This window comes from Podarcis vaucheri, assembly GCF_965113315.1.
Source record: "Podarcis vaucheri genome assembly, chromosome: 11".
NCBI classification, from domain to species: Eukaryota; Metazoa; Chordata; class Lepidosauria; order Squamata; family Lacertidae; genus Podarcis; species Podarcis vaucheri.
In genome coordinates, this window is record NC_138749.1 from 30,441,095 (window position 1) to 30,461,056 (window position 19,962).

General features: G+C 42.4%; 3 protein-coding genes and 1 long non-coding RNA gene across 9 annotated transcripts in view; 3 read left to right on the forward strand and 1 right to left on the reverse strand.

Moving 5' to 3' along the window:
• FAM169A (family with sequence similarity 169 member A) overlaps window positions 1–5,005 on the forward strand; it is a 37,950-nt gene extending 32,945 nt beyond the window's left edge. For all 4 annotated transcript variants that reach the window (XM_082191925.1, XM_082191922.1, XM_082191924.1 and 1 more), the window contains exons 11-14: window positions 444–576; window positions 1,575–1,737; window positions 2,527–2,742; window positions 3,092–5,005. In XM_082191925.1, coding sequence (XP_082048051.1) covers window positions 444–576; window positions 1,575–1,737; window positions 2,527–2,742; window positions 3,092–3,595 — 1,016 coding nt within the window. In that variant the 3' untranslated portion in view covers window positions 3,596–5,005. The remainder of the gene's footprint in view (window positions 1–443; window positions 577–1,574; window positions 1,738–2,526; window positions 2,743–3,091) is intronic.
• Window positions 5,006–6,485: 1,480 nt separating this feature from the next.
• On the forward strand, window positions 6,486–11,635 carry LOC309514731. Its single transcript, XR_014212143.1, has 3 exons — window positions 6,486–8,130; window positions 8,366–9,752; window positions 10,449–11,635. It is a non-coding gene; the product is annotated as an uncharacterized lncRNA (long non-coding RNA).
• Window positions 11,636–11,775: 140 nt separating this feature from the next.
• Window positions 11,776–16,989, reverse strand: NSA2 (NSA2 ribosome biogenesis factor). The gene is made up of 6 exons (XM_082192034.1): window positions 16,843–16,989; window positions 15,300–15,487; window positions 14,759–14,909; window positions 13,656–13,835; window positions 13,099–13,291; window positions 11,776–12,033 (listed from the first exon to the last, which is right to left on the reverse strand). The coding sequence occupies exons 1-6, from the start codon at window positions 16,843–16,845 to the stop codon at window positions 11,966–11,968; spliced, it is 783 nt and encodes a 260-aa protein (XP_082048160.1). The 5' UTR covers window positions 16,846–16,989; the 3' UTR covers window positions 11,776–11,965.
• Window positions 16,990–17,120: 131 nt separating this feature from the next.
• The window catches only part of GFM2 (GTP dependent ribosome recycling factor mitochondrial 2), a 36,522-nt gene continuing 33,680 nt past the window's right edge, over window positions 17,121–19,962 (forward strand). For 2 of the 3 annotated variants that reach the window (XM_082191908.1, XM_082191907.1), the window contains exons 1-4: window positions 17,121–17,620; window positions 18,615–18,702; window positions 19,161–19,206; window positions 19,736–19,833. In XM_082191908.1, coding sequence (XP_082048034.1) covers window positions 17,558–17,620; window positions 18,615–18,702; window positions 19,161–19,206; window positions 19,736–19,833 — 295 coding nt within the window. In that variant the 5' untranslated portion in view covers window positions 17,121–17,557. The remainder of the gene's footprint in view (window positions 17,621–18,614; window positions 18,703–19,160; window positions 19,207–19,735; window positions 19,834–19,962) is intronic. The other variant, XM_082191909.1, reaches the window with a different exon arrangement.

A 19,962-nucleotide genomic window follows, 5' to 3' on the forward strand; every position in this document is an offset into this window, starting at 1 on the left:
AGATAGGTGCTGCTGATCAAATGCCCTTGCTTAATTGGTCATCAGCAAGTCTGCCCTTATACACAGAGTAAAGATTCTTAATTTGAAGAATGCTCAGATGATAGTGTTACCTGTCTATTGCATTTGCTTTGGGGAACGGGCAGTTCTTTATGGTGCTCCCCTCTGAACCTGCAAAGGCGTATGTAAAATCTTTGTTCCTGTGGATGTCACTGAAGGAGGAACCACTGCCTGTAGCAAAAAGTAAAAAGCATAAGAAAATATGCTTCAAATTCCTAGGAACCAGCACTTGATTTTTTAGATGGCTACACAAAACTGTAAAATACTTGATCTCTAGTGCCAGCAGCACAAGGTTAGCGCAGGCTGGGTTTCTAGGCATGTTCAAGCTTTGTGACATTATTTACCTGTATTCAAATCTGAGTGTGTGGGGTTTTTCTTCCCCTCAGAACTTAATGCTGCTCAGCTTTCTACACGATCACGAGGCAATAATCTCAAACGTCCAAAGTTGGGGAAAAGGTTCCAAGAGCCTGAAATGGTTGAAGATGAAGATATAAGTGTTTTTCAAACACCAGAAAGCAGGTATACTTATGTGTGTGTATGTGTTGTATAAGAAATGTAAGGTCTCTGTTGTATTGAATTGTACAAAGGAATAGATAATATACTTGGGTAGTTGTAGATGGATTGAAATCTTGGTATGTGATTGTTGTTGTTATTATTATTATTATTATTATTATTATTATTATTACTACTACTCATACTATTTATTCAGCTGATTATTTCAACAATTTAAAATACAGTATTAAAAACAGTTTAAAACAAAGGAAAATTGTTGGAAGGAAAGGCTTGTTAATGTTTATTTTTTATTCCTCATCATCAACCTATCAGAACTAAAAGAGACTCTGCATGCCAGATAAAGTTTTTAACCCTGATTTTTCACCCATCTAGGATTCTGACAATGTAATCCTATACATGACTGCTTGAAATTAAGTCTCGTTGCATTCAATAGGAATGGAGCCTTTACCCAATTTAGTGTGTATAGGGTTGTAGCCTCACTGAGCAAGGTCTGCTTGCTGGAGGGAGTTAGGATTGTGTTGAGGTGTTTTCCAGTGGAGAAGAGCAGTAGAAAAGAGCTCATTTAGCATGGTGGGAAACTCCACTGTGGAAGCCGTTATTTCACCTGCAGAAAGCTCCACATGCTTGGCTACCACCATTGGTGTTATGCCCCCAAAACAGGTGTTTCGGGGGCAGTATAGGAGAGAGGCAGCCTTGGATCTACTGGATCCATTCCCCTTTCATTCTCTGAAGAAGCCATGGGATCAGGCGTTGGCATCAATAATTTCTGCTCATAGGAACAAATGCAGTCAATTGATTTCTATAAAGCGTCATTTGAAATGAAATACTTCCTTGATTTTTAAAAAAATTTCGTTCGATGGAGTTACTGGTTGGATTTGTCTGTATGTCACACTGTTTTATTATCCGCTGCCTAATTTCATCTGCGTCCCTCACACTAAAAGTGTGCATTTCAATATTACATATACCTTGAGTATTTCACATTCAATGTTCTTGTTGCTGCACAGACCAGAACCTGATGCACGTGTATCTGAAAGTTCGGAAGAGGTGATGGAGATGGAAGAAAATGTGGTTGAAAGTGAGCAGGAGGTGTTAGTTGAAAACCAGAAACAACCAGCCCAAGAAGTGCCACAGATGTGTCCTGCATCTGAGAAGCAAGAGGATAAAGAGGTGTGATTTGAATATATTACGAACAATTTGTCTGTTTGAGGCACTAACAACCCTATTTCTGCCAAGTATGGCAGAGGAGGAAGCCATGGGCTTCTGCCTGCTATTGCCTTCTCTGCTTGGACAGAAGACTTTGTATGCACTGAGATAAGCATCTAGAAAAATCTAGGGTACATATGACCCCCTCATGGTGTCAAGTTTATATATTAATCTAAATTCTGGAAAGGATGTGCAAGGTAGCTTTACTTGGAAGGGACGCGGGTGGCGTTGTGGGTTAAACCACAGAGACTAGGACTTGCCGATCAGAAGGTTGGCGGTTCGAATCCCCACGACGGGGGGAGCTCCCATTGCTTGGTCCCTGCTCCTGCCCACCTAGCATTTCGAAAGCACGTCAAAGTGCAAGTAGATAAACAGGTACCGCTCCAGCAGGAAGGTAAACGGTGTTTCCGTGTGCTGCTCTGGTTCGCCAGAAGCGGCTTAGTCATGCTGGCCACATGACTGTACGCCGGCTCCCTTGGCCAATAAAGCGAGATGAGCGCCGCAACCCCAAAGTCGGCTACGACTGGACCTAATGGTCAAGGGTCCCTTTACCTAGCTTTACTTGTAACAAGTGGAAAAGGAGTTGACTGAATAATGTGTGCATCCAACCAGGAAGCAATATTTTTTTCTTTTGTTGTTTTCTATGCTTTTTATAATTTGAGAGTCTTGTCACTGATGTATTGAATTCTGTTGTTAACGTTACATGATAAAAGTGGCTTTGCACCATTTTAATGTGTACATGCCATTTTATAGGAAATGGAGGTGGAGCCACTCAATGGAGAGCTTGTGGAAGATGCTATCAAGGTCTCAATAGTGGCTGAAGGACAAACAGGAAGTGAAGCGGTGGATGGAGAGTCAAAGCTGCAGCTGGAAAATCCAGAGGAAACAACCCTAACCTTACTTGTCCCATTAATCCTTGATTCGTCAGTAAAATCCACTGAAGACAGTGATGACAACGTTTCTGATAAGGTGAGGGGAAATATATAAGCGATGCTTAAGAGTTTCTTCTCTGCCATGTTGGTACAATCATTGGCAATATTATAAAAAAATAATAATAATTAAATCCAGCCCATTGGAATGTAGCATGCCGTACAAGGGAAGCTTTTAATGTTTAACAGACTACTGTATTTTAATACTTTGTTGGAAGGTGCCCAGAGTGGCTGGGGAAACCCAGCCAGATGGGCGGGGTATAAATAATAAATTATTATTATTATTATTACAAAGTTAAGAATCTCATCTGCAGCCCTCAGAATATTGTCAAAAAGTTTCCTCGACTTTGACTTAAAATGGCTAACAAGAGTTTGTTTTTCTCCATTAGGTTGACAGTGTGGCAGATGCAGAACTTCCACCCGAAGAAGAACAACAAGCAACGCAAAGGAAAAGGACCCTTGTTCCAAATGCAGATCCCGTCGCTGCAGCCGAGAAGGAAGAACCCTCCAACAACGGCCTTTCGAACTCTGTAGCAACCACTGAGGCTCTGGAAGATACCATTTCTGAGAATGTGTCTCCTAACACAACTTCCTCTGTGGAGGAACAGAGTGAAGAAGGAGGTTCTGACACTCCAGAGGCCCCCGTTGTTCTAGGCCAGGGCGCTTTAATGATGGTTGAACTGGAGGATATCTCGTACTCGCATCACCCAGAAGGGCAAAAGAACCAACTGGATGAACAGTCTGAAGAGTCAGCTGAGCCCGCCTCTGAGAAAGCCGCAGACAGCAGTTCAGAGGATGTGGAAATCGAAGTGCCCGTAGTGGATAGGCGGACCTTAAGAAGGAAGGCCAAAGGATACAAAGGACCACCCAAGAAAAAAGGAAAGCTCATTTGAAAAGGGAAGAGGAGCATTGTTTCCACCCAGCTGGATCACTTTCCGTATTTTTCTTAAAAAAACAAAACAAAAACAAAATATGAAACTACATGGAACACCAGAACACACGTGTATTCAAACACTGAAATCACTCTGCATTTCCCAGTTCAGTTATTCGTTTTGTGTGTTTAACCACTATATGAGGAGAAGAAATTTGGAGGTAAACGGTTAGTCTTTTAAAAAACCAGTAGGATCTATTTTAGCCCAGTTTGTTTAGCCACAAAAAAAGCTTTCCATCAGGCCACAGTAGAGTTGTGGAGAGGCCAAACAAATTACACGACAAATTGTAAATTACCAAGCCGTCTGATGTGGCTTTTGATTCGTAAGCCATTATTTACAACAGCCGTTCCCCTAGAAGTAAGTAAGTGCCACCTATTTGTCCTGTATGTTCTTATTATGTGTACTTCTCTGGTTCTAGCTTAGAGAACATGCTGTGAATCTGCCCCTTATGGTGTGGAAGTAGACACACCCTGGTAACTTCAGAGTTAACTTTCATAGGCTTATTGGGAACAGAAGCTATGACTAGTTATTTCTCAAGCCTGGAGAAATATTTTGTAGCGAATTAAAATCCTGTTTTAACACAATGCAAAATATCTGACATTATTTCTGCTTAGTTGTGAGCATTGTTCCCTGTTGCATCTTTGGCTCTTCACGGATGCTATATCCACTTTCATTAAGTCAAGTGTCAGCCACTCCCAACTATGGATCAGCTAATCCTGAATTCTGTTTTATATTGGGAGTCTTCTTGTTATTTCACGTTGTGAATAAAGCAGATTGTTTTAACTAACGAAGCTTCTAAAATAACAGATGGAAACTGAAGAGTAATTAAGAGTTAACGGTAAGATAAGAACCTCAGATTTGTACGGTTACACCTTTTTATAAGTAGCGGCAATTGGTAAGGTTCGTAAAAGTTACGTTTTAAATTTGAAGCAATTTCTTTTTTAGTGTTTATTAATATAAAGGTTCACTTGAATAGCGTGGAAAGATTTTGATTTAAATGTGCTGAGGATTGGTCTGTTTTGGCTTTCTGATTGTACAGAATTTCTGGCTATTTTCTAATAGCTCAGTTGACTGGTAGGGCTTTTTTATTTTTAAACTTTTTTTTCTTGTCTTGACAAAAGTGCTGGGTTTTGGGGTTTTTTTAAAGCATGTCGTGAGAAGGTTTGGGACATGCATAGAACTGCCAAGTTGAGTGGGTTTTTCAGGGTGTTCTTTTTTCTACCAATGTACATTCTGTATTGTGGATTAGGAGTGTATGTGCAGAAATATTAGTTGTTGTTTATAAACAATATATTCAAGTGAACCTTCAGCATTTTTAATGTTTGATTAAATACTTTCTTACAAAGCACATTAAAAACCGTTTAAGGCTTGTCTCTTGTAGTACTAAGAGCTTCTTTTGTAAAATACAACACCTTGACAATTGAAGAATTGTCTGCAGCTTTTGCCACGTCACTAGGACTGGAGTTTTTGAGGGTGATGATGGAGTGGGTTAGAACCTTGTGTACAGAGTTTTAACAAATATAGGCTATGAATGTTAGGTGTGTTGGGCTAAGCGTTATTAAAGTAAACATTTTGTGGGACTTTACATTTCTTGCCATGGGACGCGGGTGGCACTGTGGGTTAAAGCCTCAGCGCCTATGACTTGCCGATCGAAAGGTCGGCGGTTCGAATCCCCGCGGCGGGGTGCGCTCCCGTCGTTCGGTCCCAGCGCCTGCCAACCTAGCAGTTCGAACGCACCTTCGGGTGCAAGTAGATAAATAGGTACCGCTTACCAGCGGGAAGGTAAACGGCGTTCTTTGTGCTGCGCTGGCTCGCCAGATGCAGCTTGTCACGCTGGCCACGTGACCCGGAAGTGTCTGCAGACAGCGCTGGCTCCCGGCCTATAGAGTGAGATGAGCGCACAACCCTAGAGTCTGGCAAGACTGGCCCGTACGGGCAGGGGTATTTACCTTTTTACATTTCTTGCTCTGTAAATCAAAGCTGTGTTTTGTGAGGTGACTCGAGTCTGTATCCCTGTCATGGCTTCTGGATTACAGTGATAACAGTTTTAAGTGTGCTTTTAAATCGGTGTGTGTTCTCCCCCACACCAGACATTGGTCCATCTGCATTTAAAGCTGTGGAACTTTGCTAGTGGAGTCAAATTTTTGTCTTCATTCTGCAACTTCAACTGGTCTGTGGTGGCATCTTATTGCAAATGTGTATTTCTTCAGTTAGAGCTCAGCTTCTCCACACTACTTGGGTGTGTTTTAAGGTACAGTGGTACCTCGCAAGACGAATGCCTCGCAAGACGGAAAACCCGCAGGACGAAAGGGTTTTCTGTTTTGGAGGCGCTTCGCAAGACGAATTTCCCTATGGGCTTGCTTCGCAAGACGAAAGCCCTTAGGGAAATCTCCGGGGACCTCTTTTAAATGCTGGTGGTGGGGAGCAAAGCCTTTCCCCCCCTCCGGCCTTCAGAAGAGGTCCAGGAAGGCCGGCGGGGGCCGAAAGGCTTTGCTCCCCACCGCCAGCATTTTAAAAGCAGTCCGGGATAGCAGGGAAGCGCTTCCCGCTATTGCGGACGGCTTTTGAAGGCAGGTGGGGGGGAGCAAAGACTTTCGGCCCCCGCCGGCCTGGACCTCTTCTGAAGGCGGACGGGGGGCGAAAGTCTTTGCTCCCCCCTGCCTGCCTTCCCGGGAGAGCGGAGAAAGGCAGCGCGTTTCTCCGCTGTCCCGGACGGCTTTTGAAGGCAGGCGGGGGGGGGGGCAAAGACTTTCGCCCCCCGCCCGCCTTCAGAAGAGGTCCAGGACCTCTTCTGAAGGCGGGCGGGGGGCAAAAGTCTTTGTCCTCCCTGCCTGCCTTCCATGGGGCTTTTACATCGCCCCGGACAGCGGAGAAGTCCTCCGCTGTCCCGGGGTTTTTTAAAATGCTGGGGGTGGGAAGAAAAGCCCTTGTCCCCCCCCCCAGCCTTCAGAAGAGGTCGGGGGACAGACTGTCCCCGGACCTGGTCTGAAGGCGGTTTCCATAGGAACGCATTAATTGATTTTCAATGCATTCCTATGGGAAACCGTGCATCGCAAGACGAAAAACTCGCAAGAAGAAAAAACTTGCGGAACGAATTAATTTCGTCTTGCGAGGCACCACTGTACCATAATGTTCATGAAGTGGGTCCAGGAGCGGTTGCTTTGTGCATAAACCGGAGTAGCAAGTTTTTTTCTTTTTATGCAAACATAGGAAAGGCTTGCCCATCTGCCATAGCCTATCAGGACTCATTGTTAAAACCGTGTCTATGGAAGACAATATTACTCGGCTATAAGTGATCGCCAAAGAAGAAGAAGAGCCTATCATATGTTAATTAGCCGTGAGTGATTCTTGTTTGCATGTATTTGACCAAGATAAATATATCTCAAACCATACTTTGTTGATAAACTAAACACATAAGTCAGCCTTTGTGAAGCTGCTGCCCTCCATATGTTTTGGATGACAACACCATTGGTCCCAGCTGGCTGTGGCAAATGGGAGTTGCCTTCCAAAACATCTGGAAGACACCAGGATCTCAGAAGTTGTGAAGACCCTCTATGGAGAATGTGTACCCTGCAGTTACAGCTTCTCCTTCTTGCAGAGCCACATCTGGATGGTCTCAGTCTAGTAAGCACCACAACTAGATATTTGTTCCTTTTCACCAGCTTGTATTTTTAAAAAATGTACCTATTGCTACAGAGTACATCAAATTACTAGAACTATGCTGAAAAGATCAGTTAAGAACATGTCTGTAAAGTTGAAAGAAGGCTATGTGACTGAAAGTTTATGCAACATTGAAGAGCAAGTGCTTGAAGTTTATTTACTTGTTCAGCACTGAGGTTTTGTAGACAACCATAGAAGACTTGACTCCTTGAAAGGAAGAAAAGGACCAATTCTTCACTGTAGTTCAGAGCAAATGTGACTATAAAACATGTGGACCATTGCATACAATTCAAACACAGTATTAATCACTTTTTAAGTTGTTGGAGCTGGCCTAAAGAATGCTAGTGTGTGGACTCAACTTTGTTTTTAGCTGTGCAGTTCTTCTGGATCTCACTACTACATGTTTGAATGTCTTACTGTTTCTCCTAATGTCTGAAATGTGCTTTACATCCCATGCTCACTTCACCATTTCCAGAAGGTTTTATTTCATGCAGAACTGCTTTGCTTCTGAATCTGTTGCATGAAATAATGTAGGACCTCATCTTGTGTTAGGAATAAAATGTTTTGCCCTTTTAGCTCAACATAAGCTTTTTTGCTGTTTCTTTGTTTCTCAGTGCTATCTCGGTACGCAAACAAAAGCAATACAGTGGTACCTTGGGTTACAAACACTTCGGGTTACATACTCTGCTAACCCAGTAGTAGTACCTCGGGTTAAGAACTTTACCTCAGGATGAGAACAGAAATCATGCGGCGGCAGCAGTGAGAGGCCTCATTAGCTAAAGTGGTACCTCAGGTTAAGAGCAGACCTCCAAAACGAATTAAGTTCGTAACCACAGGTACCACTGTACAGTGGTGCCCCGCAAGACGAATGTCTCGCAAGACGGAAAACCCGCTAGACGAAAGGGTTTTCCGTTTTTGAGCTGCTTCAGAAGACGAATTTCCCTATGGGCTTTAATAGCCGCTAATCCGCTAAACCGCTAATAGTGCTAATCCGCTAATAGGGTTGCTTCGCAAGACGAAAAAACCGCTAGATGAAGAGACTCGCGGAACGGATTATTTTCATCTTGCGAGGCACCACTGTACATAGTTCAGGTTTCAGCTCCTTGTTTTCAGTACTGTTGCAAAATTCAGTCTTCAGTTTAAGGGAATCGTCACAAACATGGCATTAATTGTTGTTCTGTCAATCTCTTCATGTGATGCTGTTGTACAGTAGTGTTATTTGGTGTCTTTCAGTTTGACCCTTCTTAGTATATATTTTTGTGTTTCAGCAGTAATTAAAATTGTTTTGTAATTTTCTCATTGGTTTCAGTGGCTTGAGGTCTTCTCTCTTCTAAACGTTAATGTGCTTTTTATTCTCACTGATGTATGTAATGTATACCCCCCAAATAGCTAATACAGTGGTAGTCTCAGAAAGCCAGGGTTTCCCAAACTTGGGTCTCCAGCTGTTTTTGGTCTACAATTTGCATCATCCTTGACCGCTGGTCCTGCTAGCTAGGGATGATGGGAGTTGTAGCCCAAACGCAGCTGGAGATCCAAGTTTGGGAAACCCTGCAGTAAGCTAACAGGATGCCCTTCAGATGGTTGGACACCCATCAGCCATAGCCGCCATGACTGACAGCTGCTGGGTACCATATTGAGAGCCAGTGTGGTGGTGTGGTTAAGAGCATTAGTCTCGTAATCTGGTGAACCAGGTTCGCGTCTCTGCTCCTCCACATGCAGCTGCTGGGTGATCTTGGGCTAGTCACACTTCTCTGAAGTCTCTCAGCTGCACTCACCTCACAGAGTGTTTGTTGTGGGGGAGGAAGGGAAAGGAGAATGTTAGCTGCTTTGAGTCTCCTTCGGGTAGTGATAAAGCGGGATATCAAATCCAAACTCCTCCTCCTCATCCAGGAGGCAGTAGCTACTGCCTGATGAAAGTTGTAGACTGGCACTGTTTGTGCTAGTCTACATCATAGCATCTACATCATGTTAAACATTGGATCAGATAACCTGTGCTGAATGGAAACAGTTCTAATGAATCCCAAGTAGGGCTGCATATGATTTCTGTCAATACCTTGTGATAACAGTTCATTGATATGAGAAAAAGGACATCTAAATAAACCACTTGTATAAACTGATGTGCTAGGGTAGAAATTGTACTCCAGTTACTACTACTAGGAGTTATGATGCTGTGCATCTTCTACTACCCCACTAATAGACAACACACAATCTCCCCAAATATTTCCTTGTATAAAATAATGTTGGCTGTTTCTTGTCCCTAGGCAGCCAGTGCAACTTCAAAATCCAGTTGGGAAATACCTTTTTTAAGGACCAATCAAAATGTCCACAACATTGTTGGCAAGTGAGGTCTCCAGGACTCTTGATGAGGCAAGTTGTTACACAAAAGCAAATGGCTGGGGAGGGGGAAACCTAGGCTCTTATGTTATAGCCATGAGGTTAGCATGTACTATAGACCAGTGTTTTTCAACCACTGTTCCGCGGCACACTAGTGTGCCGTGAGATGTTGCCTGGTGTGCCGTGGGAAAAATTAAAAAATTCGAAAGATTTTTTTTTCTTTTTTTAAAGTCAAATTTTCGATTGGGGCGCCATCCCCGGAGGGAGGCGGGCGAGTCGGGCGGCAAGGGGCGGCGACGGCGAGGAGAGGCCACCCAGCGCGGGGCTCTCGCCGTCTGCCTGCCTGCCTGCGAGCTCGGCGGGCAGCGCCTCCGTCCGCAGCGCCCGCCTCGCGGCTCTAATTCCCTGCCCCTGCCAAAGCTCACCCAGCCAAGCCGCGCTCTCCTTCCTGCCTCGCTTTGCTGCCTCCCCCCCCACCCCCAAAGCTTGGAGGTTCCCCGGCGCCGGCCCGCAGGTTTGACCCCCTTCTCACACCTGTTCGCGCTCCTTGCACGGAATGGGGCGGATGGGGAGGAACGGGGCTCGCCACTGCCTCCGCTCGCCCTCCCCCCCTCCGCCAGTGGTCCCGCGATTCTTGGCTTTTTGGCGGTTGGCACAGAAGGAAGGCAAGGGGGAGGGAAAAAAATTGAAACTTACTTTCGTGCGTCCCTCCCGGCGTGATGCTGCGCGCTGACATCACGGGGCTGTGCCTCGAAATTTTTTTCATGAAACAAGTGTGCCTTTGCCCAAAAAAGGTTGGGAAACACTGCCATAGACTCAGTTCCAAGATAGAGACTGCTTATTCTTAGCCAGACTAAAAATCTTAAAATGCCTTCTGAAAGCTTTTAAGCTTAATCTTTCTGTTTAATGTGCAGCTAGTGGATTATTTATTAAACAAGTCACAGGTATCAGTGTTCCACCTGCACTTCCATATGTGCAATATTCATGCATCACACAAGCACTTGGATATATGCTAGCGCATATGGCAAAGGTAGGTAAACACTTACCTGTAGTCCACCTCAAACTATTTAGCTAACTACAAAACACACTTTATGTACCCACTTCTGTTCTTTTTCTTTAACGTCTGAAGCCATGCTGTGTATGCCTCCACCTACTGAAGTTTGGGTACTGACTAGCTGCAAGAGGCTTCTTGGTTCTGGTGCCAGTTCTATGGGATGGTTTATAGGGAGGACTGTAGTGGTCCATTGCAACTTCACTGTTTTAAACTGAGCTCAAAGGCTGTCCTGAAAGCCTGTTGGGTGTTCTCTGCTCTGCCATTTAGATCTGTCTTGCTGCTTTTGAAACTATTAATGTTGATGTTGTTATTTAACTGCATTTGTATTTTTTACTGTTTCTTTTATTTTGAGCTTCTTTGTTTCAGTTTGAATTTTTATTCTGTATCCTACTGTACAAGATATAGGGCTATTATGCTAGACAATTTTGCTAAAGTTTGACAAGTGAGTAGACAAGTGGAACTTTGAAATGTATTTAGGCCTTGTTAAATGTGCTGTAACACTTTTCACTTCACTGTTCCACAAAAACTATTGCTTAATCTTTGCTTTGACATTTGGCATTTCTGTACCTATTTATTAGCCTTTGAGTAGCATTTTCAAAGAATTCCATCTTTGGCACATTTCTAATTTTCTTAAAATTAAGAATAGGTGGCAGATGTGTTTCTTTCCTACTTCATTTATGTGGGAAAGGACTATACACCTTAGCTTTACCAGCATCAAGGGGAGACGTTTGTATGGTTCCTCTATTGAGGGCAAATTTTAGGACAAAAAGATTTTCTTGGGCTGAAGGAGCCTTGCATGTTTCTGATGCCAAACATATATAGCCAGGACAACAGGCACATGCATGGCCAATGCCTGCAATCCATCTTCATGCATTCACAAACACTGACAGTAATGTGAATCCCCCCCCTTTGTGTTTCCCATATCAACTTCACTTGTCTTTGAAGTCTTAAGTATCTGATATTACTGTCCCTTCTGTTCTATTCTAACCAACCTCTGCTCATGTCTTTACCAAGAGTAGTCTCCTAGAATTTATCTAACTGCTAAATGCGGAATAAGCCACTTCCAAGAAGTCAAACACTTGTAATGGATTAGTTAGTTTGGGCCCACAATGGTTTCCTTTTATTGATTGTAAGGTTCAGTGAAAAACAGTTCTTAGAATCCATTTCCTGACTTCGCGTACTGATGCTTTGACACAACAAGTTCTTTATCTGCAAATGTTTTGAGGAAGTCATGGTTCTCCTTGGAAAAGTAACTGTGTGTATCCAAGACTGTAAGATGCCACTTAGACAAGCAGAACTGCGTTAATGCACCCATCATTTTCTGGATTGTTGGTTACTTGTGCATATTTTCCTGAAATGGGAAAGAACTATATTAGCACTTACTAAAGTGAGAATAAGCTGCACTTAAGTTCATAGAAATGGCACATGCTCATGCATTTATTTTCTAAACAGCAATTGTAATGTAGGCATGGCCTATTGGCTAGTCAACTTTGGTCCTTGGTCTACAGTGGAGATGAGAAGTTTCCACTGTTCACTCCCTCTCATGGGAATATGCCTCATCTCAGAGATGCAAAAGGTGCAGATGTCAAGTTGTGCAGAAGTGTTAGTGGTCCACAACACTAAACCACCCTCTCCCAAAATAATGAAAAGGAATCCCGTCTCCACTTATGTGGATATGTTTATCAAATACACAAATAGAAACCTTAAAAGGCCTTAAAGGCAAGGAGGCAGCACTTAAAAATGAAACAAAGAAAAGATAAGAAATTTAAACAGAGAACCCAAGGAAATAAGCTGTTTTGAGAGGAGTAAGTTGGAAGAAAAGGGAACTTCAAATTTCACATCCTAAAGGAGGAGAGTTCTGTTATCACTGAACTAATCCATTATCTAGTTAGCCTGATTCTGTGGCTGTTATCCAGACATAGCCACCTGTGAGTGCACCTTTCCACCAAGCTCAAAGATAATAAGCCTTCATACTGAATGGCCAATTAAGTTAGGTCTTGATGTAAGAGTTGGAGTTGGGGCCTACAATTAGCTATGGAAAATGCAGTTTTATGTAACATGTAATATGATGCTAGACTTATTTTGACTAGAAATAAGACTAGTTCATTCACAATGTAGTTTCAGGCCAAATTAATGATACCACAAGACATGTAAAAATATATTCTGACTTTGATTGAGAGAACTGTACATGGGAGTGGGGGGGGGTTAAAATATTTTGTATCCTTCATGCTGGTGTTGGGCAGTTAGACAAGGCGGCAGAATATAATTTTGTTCTCCTATTGCAGGCCTGAGGAAAATCAAATCATCTGAAGGTACTGTTTGCATTGAGAGGAAATCCCCCCTCCCTATTGATGCAATAAAAAACCCTACACATAAGTTTAACATTAAGATTGGTAACTGATATTTCAATACTTACCCCAGACGACCTTGCCTCCTTGTGTCACGAGACCAAGCTCACTCACATTCACCTCGATGACGGTACCTTTTGTAATTACCCCCAAAGATGTATACAGAGGAGAAGAGGGATTCTTTTTTACACCAAGAATAGGTAGGCAAAAGGTGGCTTTAAGTTCAGGATGTGTTACATGGGCCTTCTTGAATCGTAAACCCTGTTAGGTAACAAAAGATTGCTGTAACACTAAATAGAGATGAAAACATAACTAGCCATAACGCTCTTCAAGAATCAAATTAACAGGGCAGAAAATTAGAGGCGTGTCTGTTAGATGTTTGGTATTAAATGCTAACTTTTTAGTGTGTATATTACTGTAAATTACTGTGCTATCCAATGCCTGCAAATAACAGAAGGTTTTACTGGCTACCTAGTTCTGAAGTGTAGATAAGACTTATCAGTTCAAAGAAAAATGTTCTATTACAACATTGTTGAAACTGCTAATGTTTTCTCCACTCAAGGATAATAATCATGAAGTGAGCAACAACTTATGTAAAGAATAATCAAACACTCAAATCATTTACCATTGGCCGAATGAAACGTTCATATTTAGGTGGCTTTCGGGTAAAGCCATCCCCAACAAAACACACTTTAGTAACCATTCTCTTCCAAGCCTTCTTCTTTCTCTTTCCTGTACGGATCACCTTTAGCACTTCTGTTTCTCCCTGAGCACGAACCTTGGGTACAGGAACCTCCCATTTCCCCTGCAAAGAAACAACAAGAAATGGTTAGACTGCTAAAGTCAGAGAACAACTAGAATGAACAACATGCTGTCTTAACTAGTCAAGACTAACTACTTGTTAAAAATTGACTGCCATCTGATAACATAAAAAAAAAAGCCGGGAGAAGCACAGCATGTATTACAGTGCTTTTGCCTTCTCCAAAGTTCAGTGCTGCTACCCTCTTCACTCTCACCTGCACAGGAGGTGATATTTTTTAATGTTGTACAGTGCTTTAGCTTCTACCTACTCCAGATCTCCTTGAAATGTCTACCTTGCAGAGAAAGGAATTATACTGCCACTGCGTGTTGAAACTTATTTGGGGCGGCGGGTCATCTCTGACAAGGTGCAAGTCCATAGCTACCTTAATTTGCTTTTAGAGGGTTGAATCCAATGCTGCTGGTACATGAACAGAAAGGGACATTTCCCCTTCTGCAATGCACTGTCCCTCGCCTCTCATCTGCTCTGGAGGACTAGGCAGTGTGCATGACCCTACCATGGGGAGGAGAAGTCCCACTGAATGAGTTTGCACAACACTGGATTTTACCCAGAAACCTAGATCATCTAGGTCTTGATACAACCACATGCAACCTTTTTTTTAAAAAAACCCTCACACACACACGTTCATGAGTAGAAGTTAAATCGGCTTTTGGAGTATGATATGCAGCAGAGAGTTGCTAAACTGCAAGTATACTGCACGCAGTGTATTAGCGCAAGTCATAGATTTGTCTTAGCAAGTCCAATAATTCCTCACTGGATACACAGGAGAGTTTGCCTGGTTAAAACTGAAAATGGAGAACAGTATGTGTGTACTTCATACCCTGAACAGATACCAGAGCCACCACCTTGAAAATCAGTATTTTTACAGCTTGACAAATAATGATAACCTGAACTTCTGCAATACTTACAGCTTTCTCTTTTCGCTTCTGTTTAATCATGTTGGAGAGAACTTTAGCTCGAGACTGACCCTCTCTGTCCAGCAGATATGCTGGCACAGCTCCTTCTGGGGTCTTGTCATCATTTTTCTGCTTGGTATTTCTCTTTTCATGCATCTTAATACTAGATAAATAAAATGTGCACAAATTATTATTTTTTTAAAATTGAAAAGCAAAATTTCAGGTGGGAATCAAAGTCAATCGAAAATAGTAACATCAACACATGCTTTATACTAGTCACAATGTTTTCCTAACAGAGAACATGACTAAATCAGCAGAACAAGCTATGCAAAAGTAATGTCAACTGAAGACTAACGGTTGTCTGAGATAGTTACACAGTGCTTAAAAAGAAGAAAGCGTACATTTTGGCATAGGTTTATAAAAGCCCAGTAATAGGCAAACAGTAAGTTTCAAGGAGTAATCAATAGTTTGTCTTCCAGTGAAGCTAGTTCTGAACTATATCAATTTTTCACTATACCAAAGAAGTTTAGTTGAACAAAAAAAGCCCACTCACGTCTTTTTCATCTGGATCTTCTCTGCATGGCGCTGTTTATGATAAAGCTTAGCTTTTAGTCCAATCATTTTCTTAGCTTTTTTTGAGCGTTCATGAGCCTCACGGCCCTCTTTCTTCCTCTTTCTCTCATGGTAATCCAAACGATAACCATATCGCTTCCGATGTAACTCTATGTACTCGTTTTGTGGCTGCAAAGTGCAAGGAAATTAAATGTTCAGAAGTTTTTTTAAAAAATGTCAACAGTAAACATTTGTAAGAGCTTTGTTTTCTATCTATATATAACCATATATAGATATAACAACCATATAACTATGAAATACTTTGTGAAAGTTGTATTTACTATTACCACTTTCACTTCAGAAATGTTTCAGTAAGAAAAATCCCTTATTCATCCTAATAAGTTCCAATTATTTCAATGTAATTGTATCACTATGCACTGTTATTTTAGCTTATTATGTTTTTATTGAGTCCTGAAATTACCCAGGGTTCAAGGGTCAAAGGCTGCCCATAGAAATTGATGCAGTAGACAATAATAGATAAAAATCAAACTGGTTTACAGTGGTGCCTCGCAAGACGAAATTAATTTGTTCCGCGAGTTTTTTCGTCTTGCGAAGCACGGTGTTGGGAAAGTTTTGGAAAAGCTTCAAAAATCACCAGTCTTTAAAAACCTCAAAAAAAGCTATGAGTTGCTCCTCGATGTCAAGTCGCAACTGTATTAATGGTGTTAAGAAAAAGGAAACAAACTTGCAAGACGTTTCCATCTTGCGAAGCAAGCCCATAGGGAAAATCATCTTGCGAAGCAGCTCAAAAAAACCCTTTCGTCTTGCGTGTTTTTTGTCTTGCGAGGCATTCGTCTTGCGAGGTACCACTGTAACTACTTTGTCAGTTGATGATGGTGTAAGAAATCCTGCTTATTTTTACTTGGCTGTCCATCCCATTGAGCTTGATAGGATTATCTATTTATTTATACTACTTCTATGCTGCTTAGTATATTAAAAAATATCTCTCAAGCAGTGTACAGAAAACCAAAACAAATGACTAATACAAAAGTAGTTACCATACAAAAATCCTAAAAAATAGCAGTGTACTAATGTAAGTCACCCCTCTGCTCTTGGTTTTTTCTCCAGGGAAGCAGCCTTAGCTATAGCGTAATGAGAGATGTGCCTTGTCTACGTTATAATAATGAGCATAAGCTGTTTGTTTTTTGATGCGTTTTAAAGTTAAATAAGGACGTAAGGGCCCAATTGTATCAAACCCAAGGCCCACCTAGTCCAGCAAGGCCAACAAGATGCCTCTAAGGAAGCCCACAAGCGGGTATTCAGAGGCAGGCTGCCCTCCAACAGCGGAGAGCGGAACATAGGCCAGCACTGCTAGTGAATGGGCCTGGCTTTCGTTTACTGATAAGCAAATAAACAGCTTTCTACCGGTGCCGCACGTCTTAATGTAAGGCGGAGACTGATAAATCTAAAGGAAGAGGTCTCTGGCCCCCGCCCTCCCTCGAAGAAGCCCTTCGGAGCCGAGCCCGCGCACTCCTGATACTCACCATGGCGCCGCGGTGCCTCGGAATGGACTAGGCTCGGCGCGGGACTCGGCGATTCTCCTTCCCGGCCGCCGGACCCGAAAGGGAAAGGAGGGTTCCACCGCGAAGCAGCCCCGGCTCGCAACCCGTTCCGCTTCCTGGCGTTCCGCTTCCAACGAAGGAGACCCAGGCGTCGGGCGTCCTCGGGTGCCGCGCTTCTCCTCCCCACCCGCTGCTCTGCTCAGTTTGGAGTCCGGGAAAATGGACAGAGCCTGATTTGCGAAATCCAAGGACTTTTTTTAAAAAAAAATAAACGCCTTCCGGAACGAAATAGTAAGGAGGGCGGACTAGAAGGGTGAGCATCCGGCGGAAGTGGCGCGTGTGGCACGCTGAGACTAAACCGGAAGTTTCTAGGAATGCGCAAGGAGACCTTTTCTGCTCTTCTCGGAGATTTTGCTTTATTCCCAAGAGCGAAGCGACGGACGGCGGTGAGGCAGGATTTCACGCAACAGTAACCTGACGGAGGCGGCGTTTTGGCTGCCGAATAGCCGCTTCTTAAAAGGAATGGTTGGACTGTTTACTTACCAAAAAGAAAGAAACAAAAGCCGGTTTTAATTCGGTGCCTGTTTGTGTTGAGGAGAACTTGGCCATTGATTTCAGCAGGCTTTTTAAAGCGCTTGCCTCAACTCTGCGCCGTGGCCCGTAGCAGTTGCTTATGTGGCCAGGATACTAGATAGATATGCTGCGAGATACAAGGAAATTGTTACTGGGTCCCCTCAAAGTGGTATGTTTACACAGTGTGGTAAGTCCCCCCCCCACCCAATCGATTTTTTTTTTAACCTAGAAAGTATGTTAATAGCCAGTGTTACACAGATAATATTATATAGACTGTTTTTGCATTTATTTATTTCTATTTATTAAGCACCTCCCAGAAAATATCTCAAGGTGACATGAACAATAAAAGCAATTTAAAATTCCATTTGTAAACAGCATATGCATTTTTTTCTATTTCAGATTGAATAAAGATATTTCACTTAAAATTCTTATTGGAAAATGAAGGTCTCCAGTAGGTGCCAGAAAGAGAATACATAAATAGTGCTTGTCCGATTTGTAATGGAAGGAAGTTACAAAGGGTGCAACCACACAAAAGGCCCAATTTCTGTACTGGACAGACCTTCTGATGAGATGGTATCCACAGGAGGTCCTGTATGATTAATTGCATATATAAGGGCTGAGGTCACCATAAGATATCCTGGCCCCAAACTGCATAGGGCTTTGTATACCAAAAACAACACATTGATCTTAGTTTGGTTGCTAATTGGCAGCCAGTGCAATTTCTTTCATAGTAGACTTATAATATGTTGCGGCTTCTGGTCCAACCTCAAGGGCAGCTTCACATGCAGCCCAATTCAGTAATCCAAACTGGAGGTTACCAGTGCATGGATGATGGCTGTCCTGGCCCACAAACAGCTGTAAGTGTGTTATCAGCTGAAGCTGTTAAAACTCAATTATATCTACTGAGGACACCTGGGCCTCTAGTGCCAGGTGGATCTATGAACCTGCTTTTTCAGGGCGAGTATGTAATTAACCAAGCTTACGAGTTTTTTTGCTGGATGTTAACATTCTACGTTTGCTTGACCTAGGCTGTATCTGTGACATGCTTAAGATATCTAAAACTAGCTAGATCTAGCTGGAAAAATCAGCATTGGTCTTCTGACGGTGACATGTATTGTGTAGATAAAATTATTTTGGTGAGGTGTGTTGGCTTTCTCTAATTCTGATTTCCCCTTTTGAAGTGTATGTATTGCAGAAAATCAAGAATTATAGCTGTAAAATGCTTCAAAGGTTCTTTGACTCTTCAGAGAAGTTACAGTTATCCAGCAGGTAATTCCTTCCCCCACTCCCAGCTTACATTTTCTATTCAGATCTACTGTAATATGATAAAAAGGAATGAGATGTACTTATGAAAATATGCTTCTGTGCATAACTGTTACATGTCAGTATTATTGTTGCTGTATGTAAAGGTTCTGTATGTGGAATTATTTTTGTAGCTGATAATAGGAACATAGGGAACTGCTTTATACCAAGTCAGACAATCTGTCTAACTCGGTATTGTCTACAGAGTTATCCAGGTTTTCTCATGTGGGTGAGGAGACACCCTTCAGAGTTGACAGTGTTGATAATCACATCAGCTAGAGAAAAATGTGTGTGTGTGTGTGTGTGTGTGTGTGTGTGTGTGTGATCCTCACGTTCAGTAGTAGACGCAAGTAGATGCTTGTGCTGTGAAACATAACTTCTACTCATTGGAAATATAAATGCTCTGGCTGCTTCTCTTTTACCAGGTGAAGTAAAATCTTTGCGCTCTATTATCACTCCACCTGCCTCTAAGTAAGTAAAAAATTTTCATATATTCTATTTTTCCTATTTATTTTTTGTCCTTCACACATTGGTATTAGGGAGGCTACATTAAAATTCAACAGAAAAGAATTAATTCAGTAAAACCACAAGAAATATTGTACTAAAAAAGGGCTGGGAACCAGGCCAAGCAGCTGGATGTGGCCCTCCAGGTCTCTCTGTTTGGCCCTTGCAACTCTGTAGGCCAAGCCCCTGTCCAGCCATGTTCCATACTCTCTTTGCGTTTTGTCTGGCTGGAATGTCATTGAACTATAAGGCCTCTTACTTGCCCAGATGAAGAAATGGGTGTCTTCTGCATGGCTGCGGTACAAAAGTAAAGGTCAAATTTATTGCTCTGCCTGTTTGTGCCTCTGATCCTACTCATCACTGGAATGCAGCCCCTAGGGTTTAAAGACTGTTCATGTACAGATGAGCAAAGTTATTTCTTATGTATTATTTGTAAAGTTACAATTGCCTTAAATACTTGGGTGCTAAATGGGAATTCTTTGCTTTTCTTAAACAGAATCCGCAACATTGGCATCATGGCTCACATAGATGCAGGAAAAACAACTACCACCGAAAGGATGCTGTATTATTCTGGGTACATAAGAAACCTAGGAGGTTAGTTAACAAAACCTGCTACGGTTTAAAATTGGTGTTATTCTTATAGAGGGAGAACACACATATAAAGTATTGCACCACTCAAGCCTCTACCCCAGGTTAATTTGGCTGTCACCTTTCTTGTGCTGG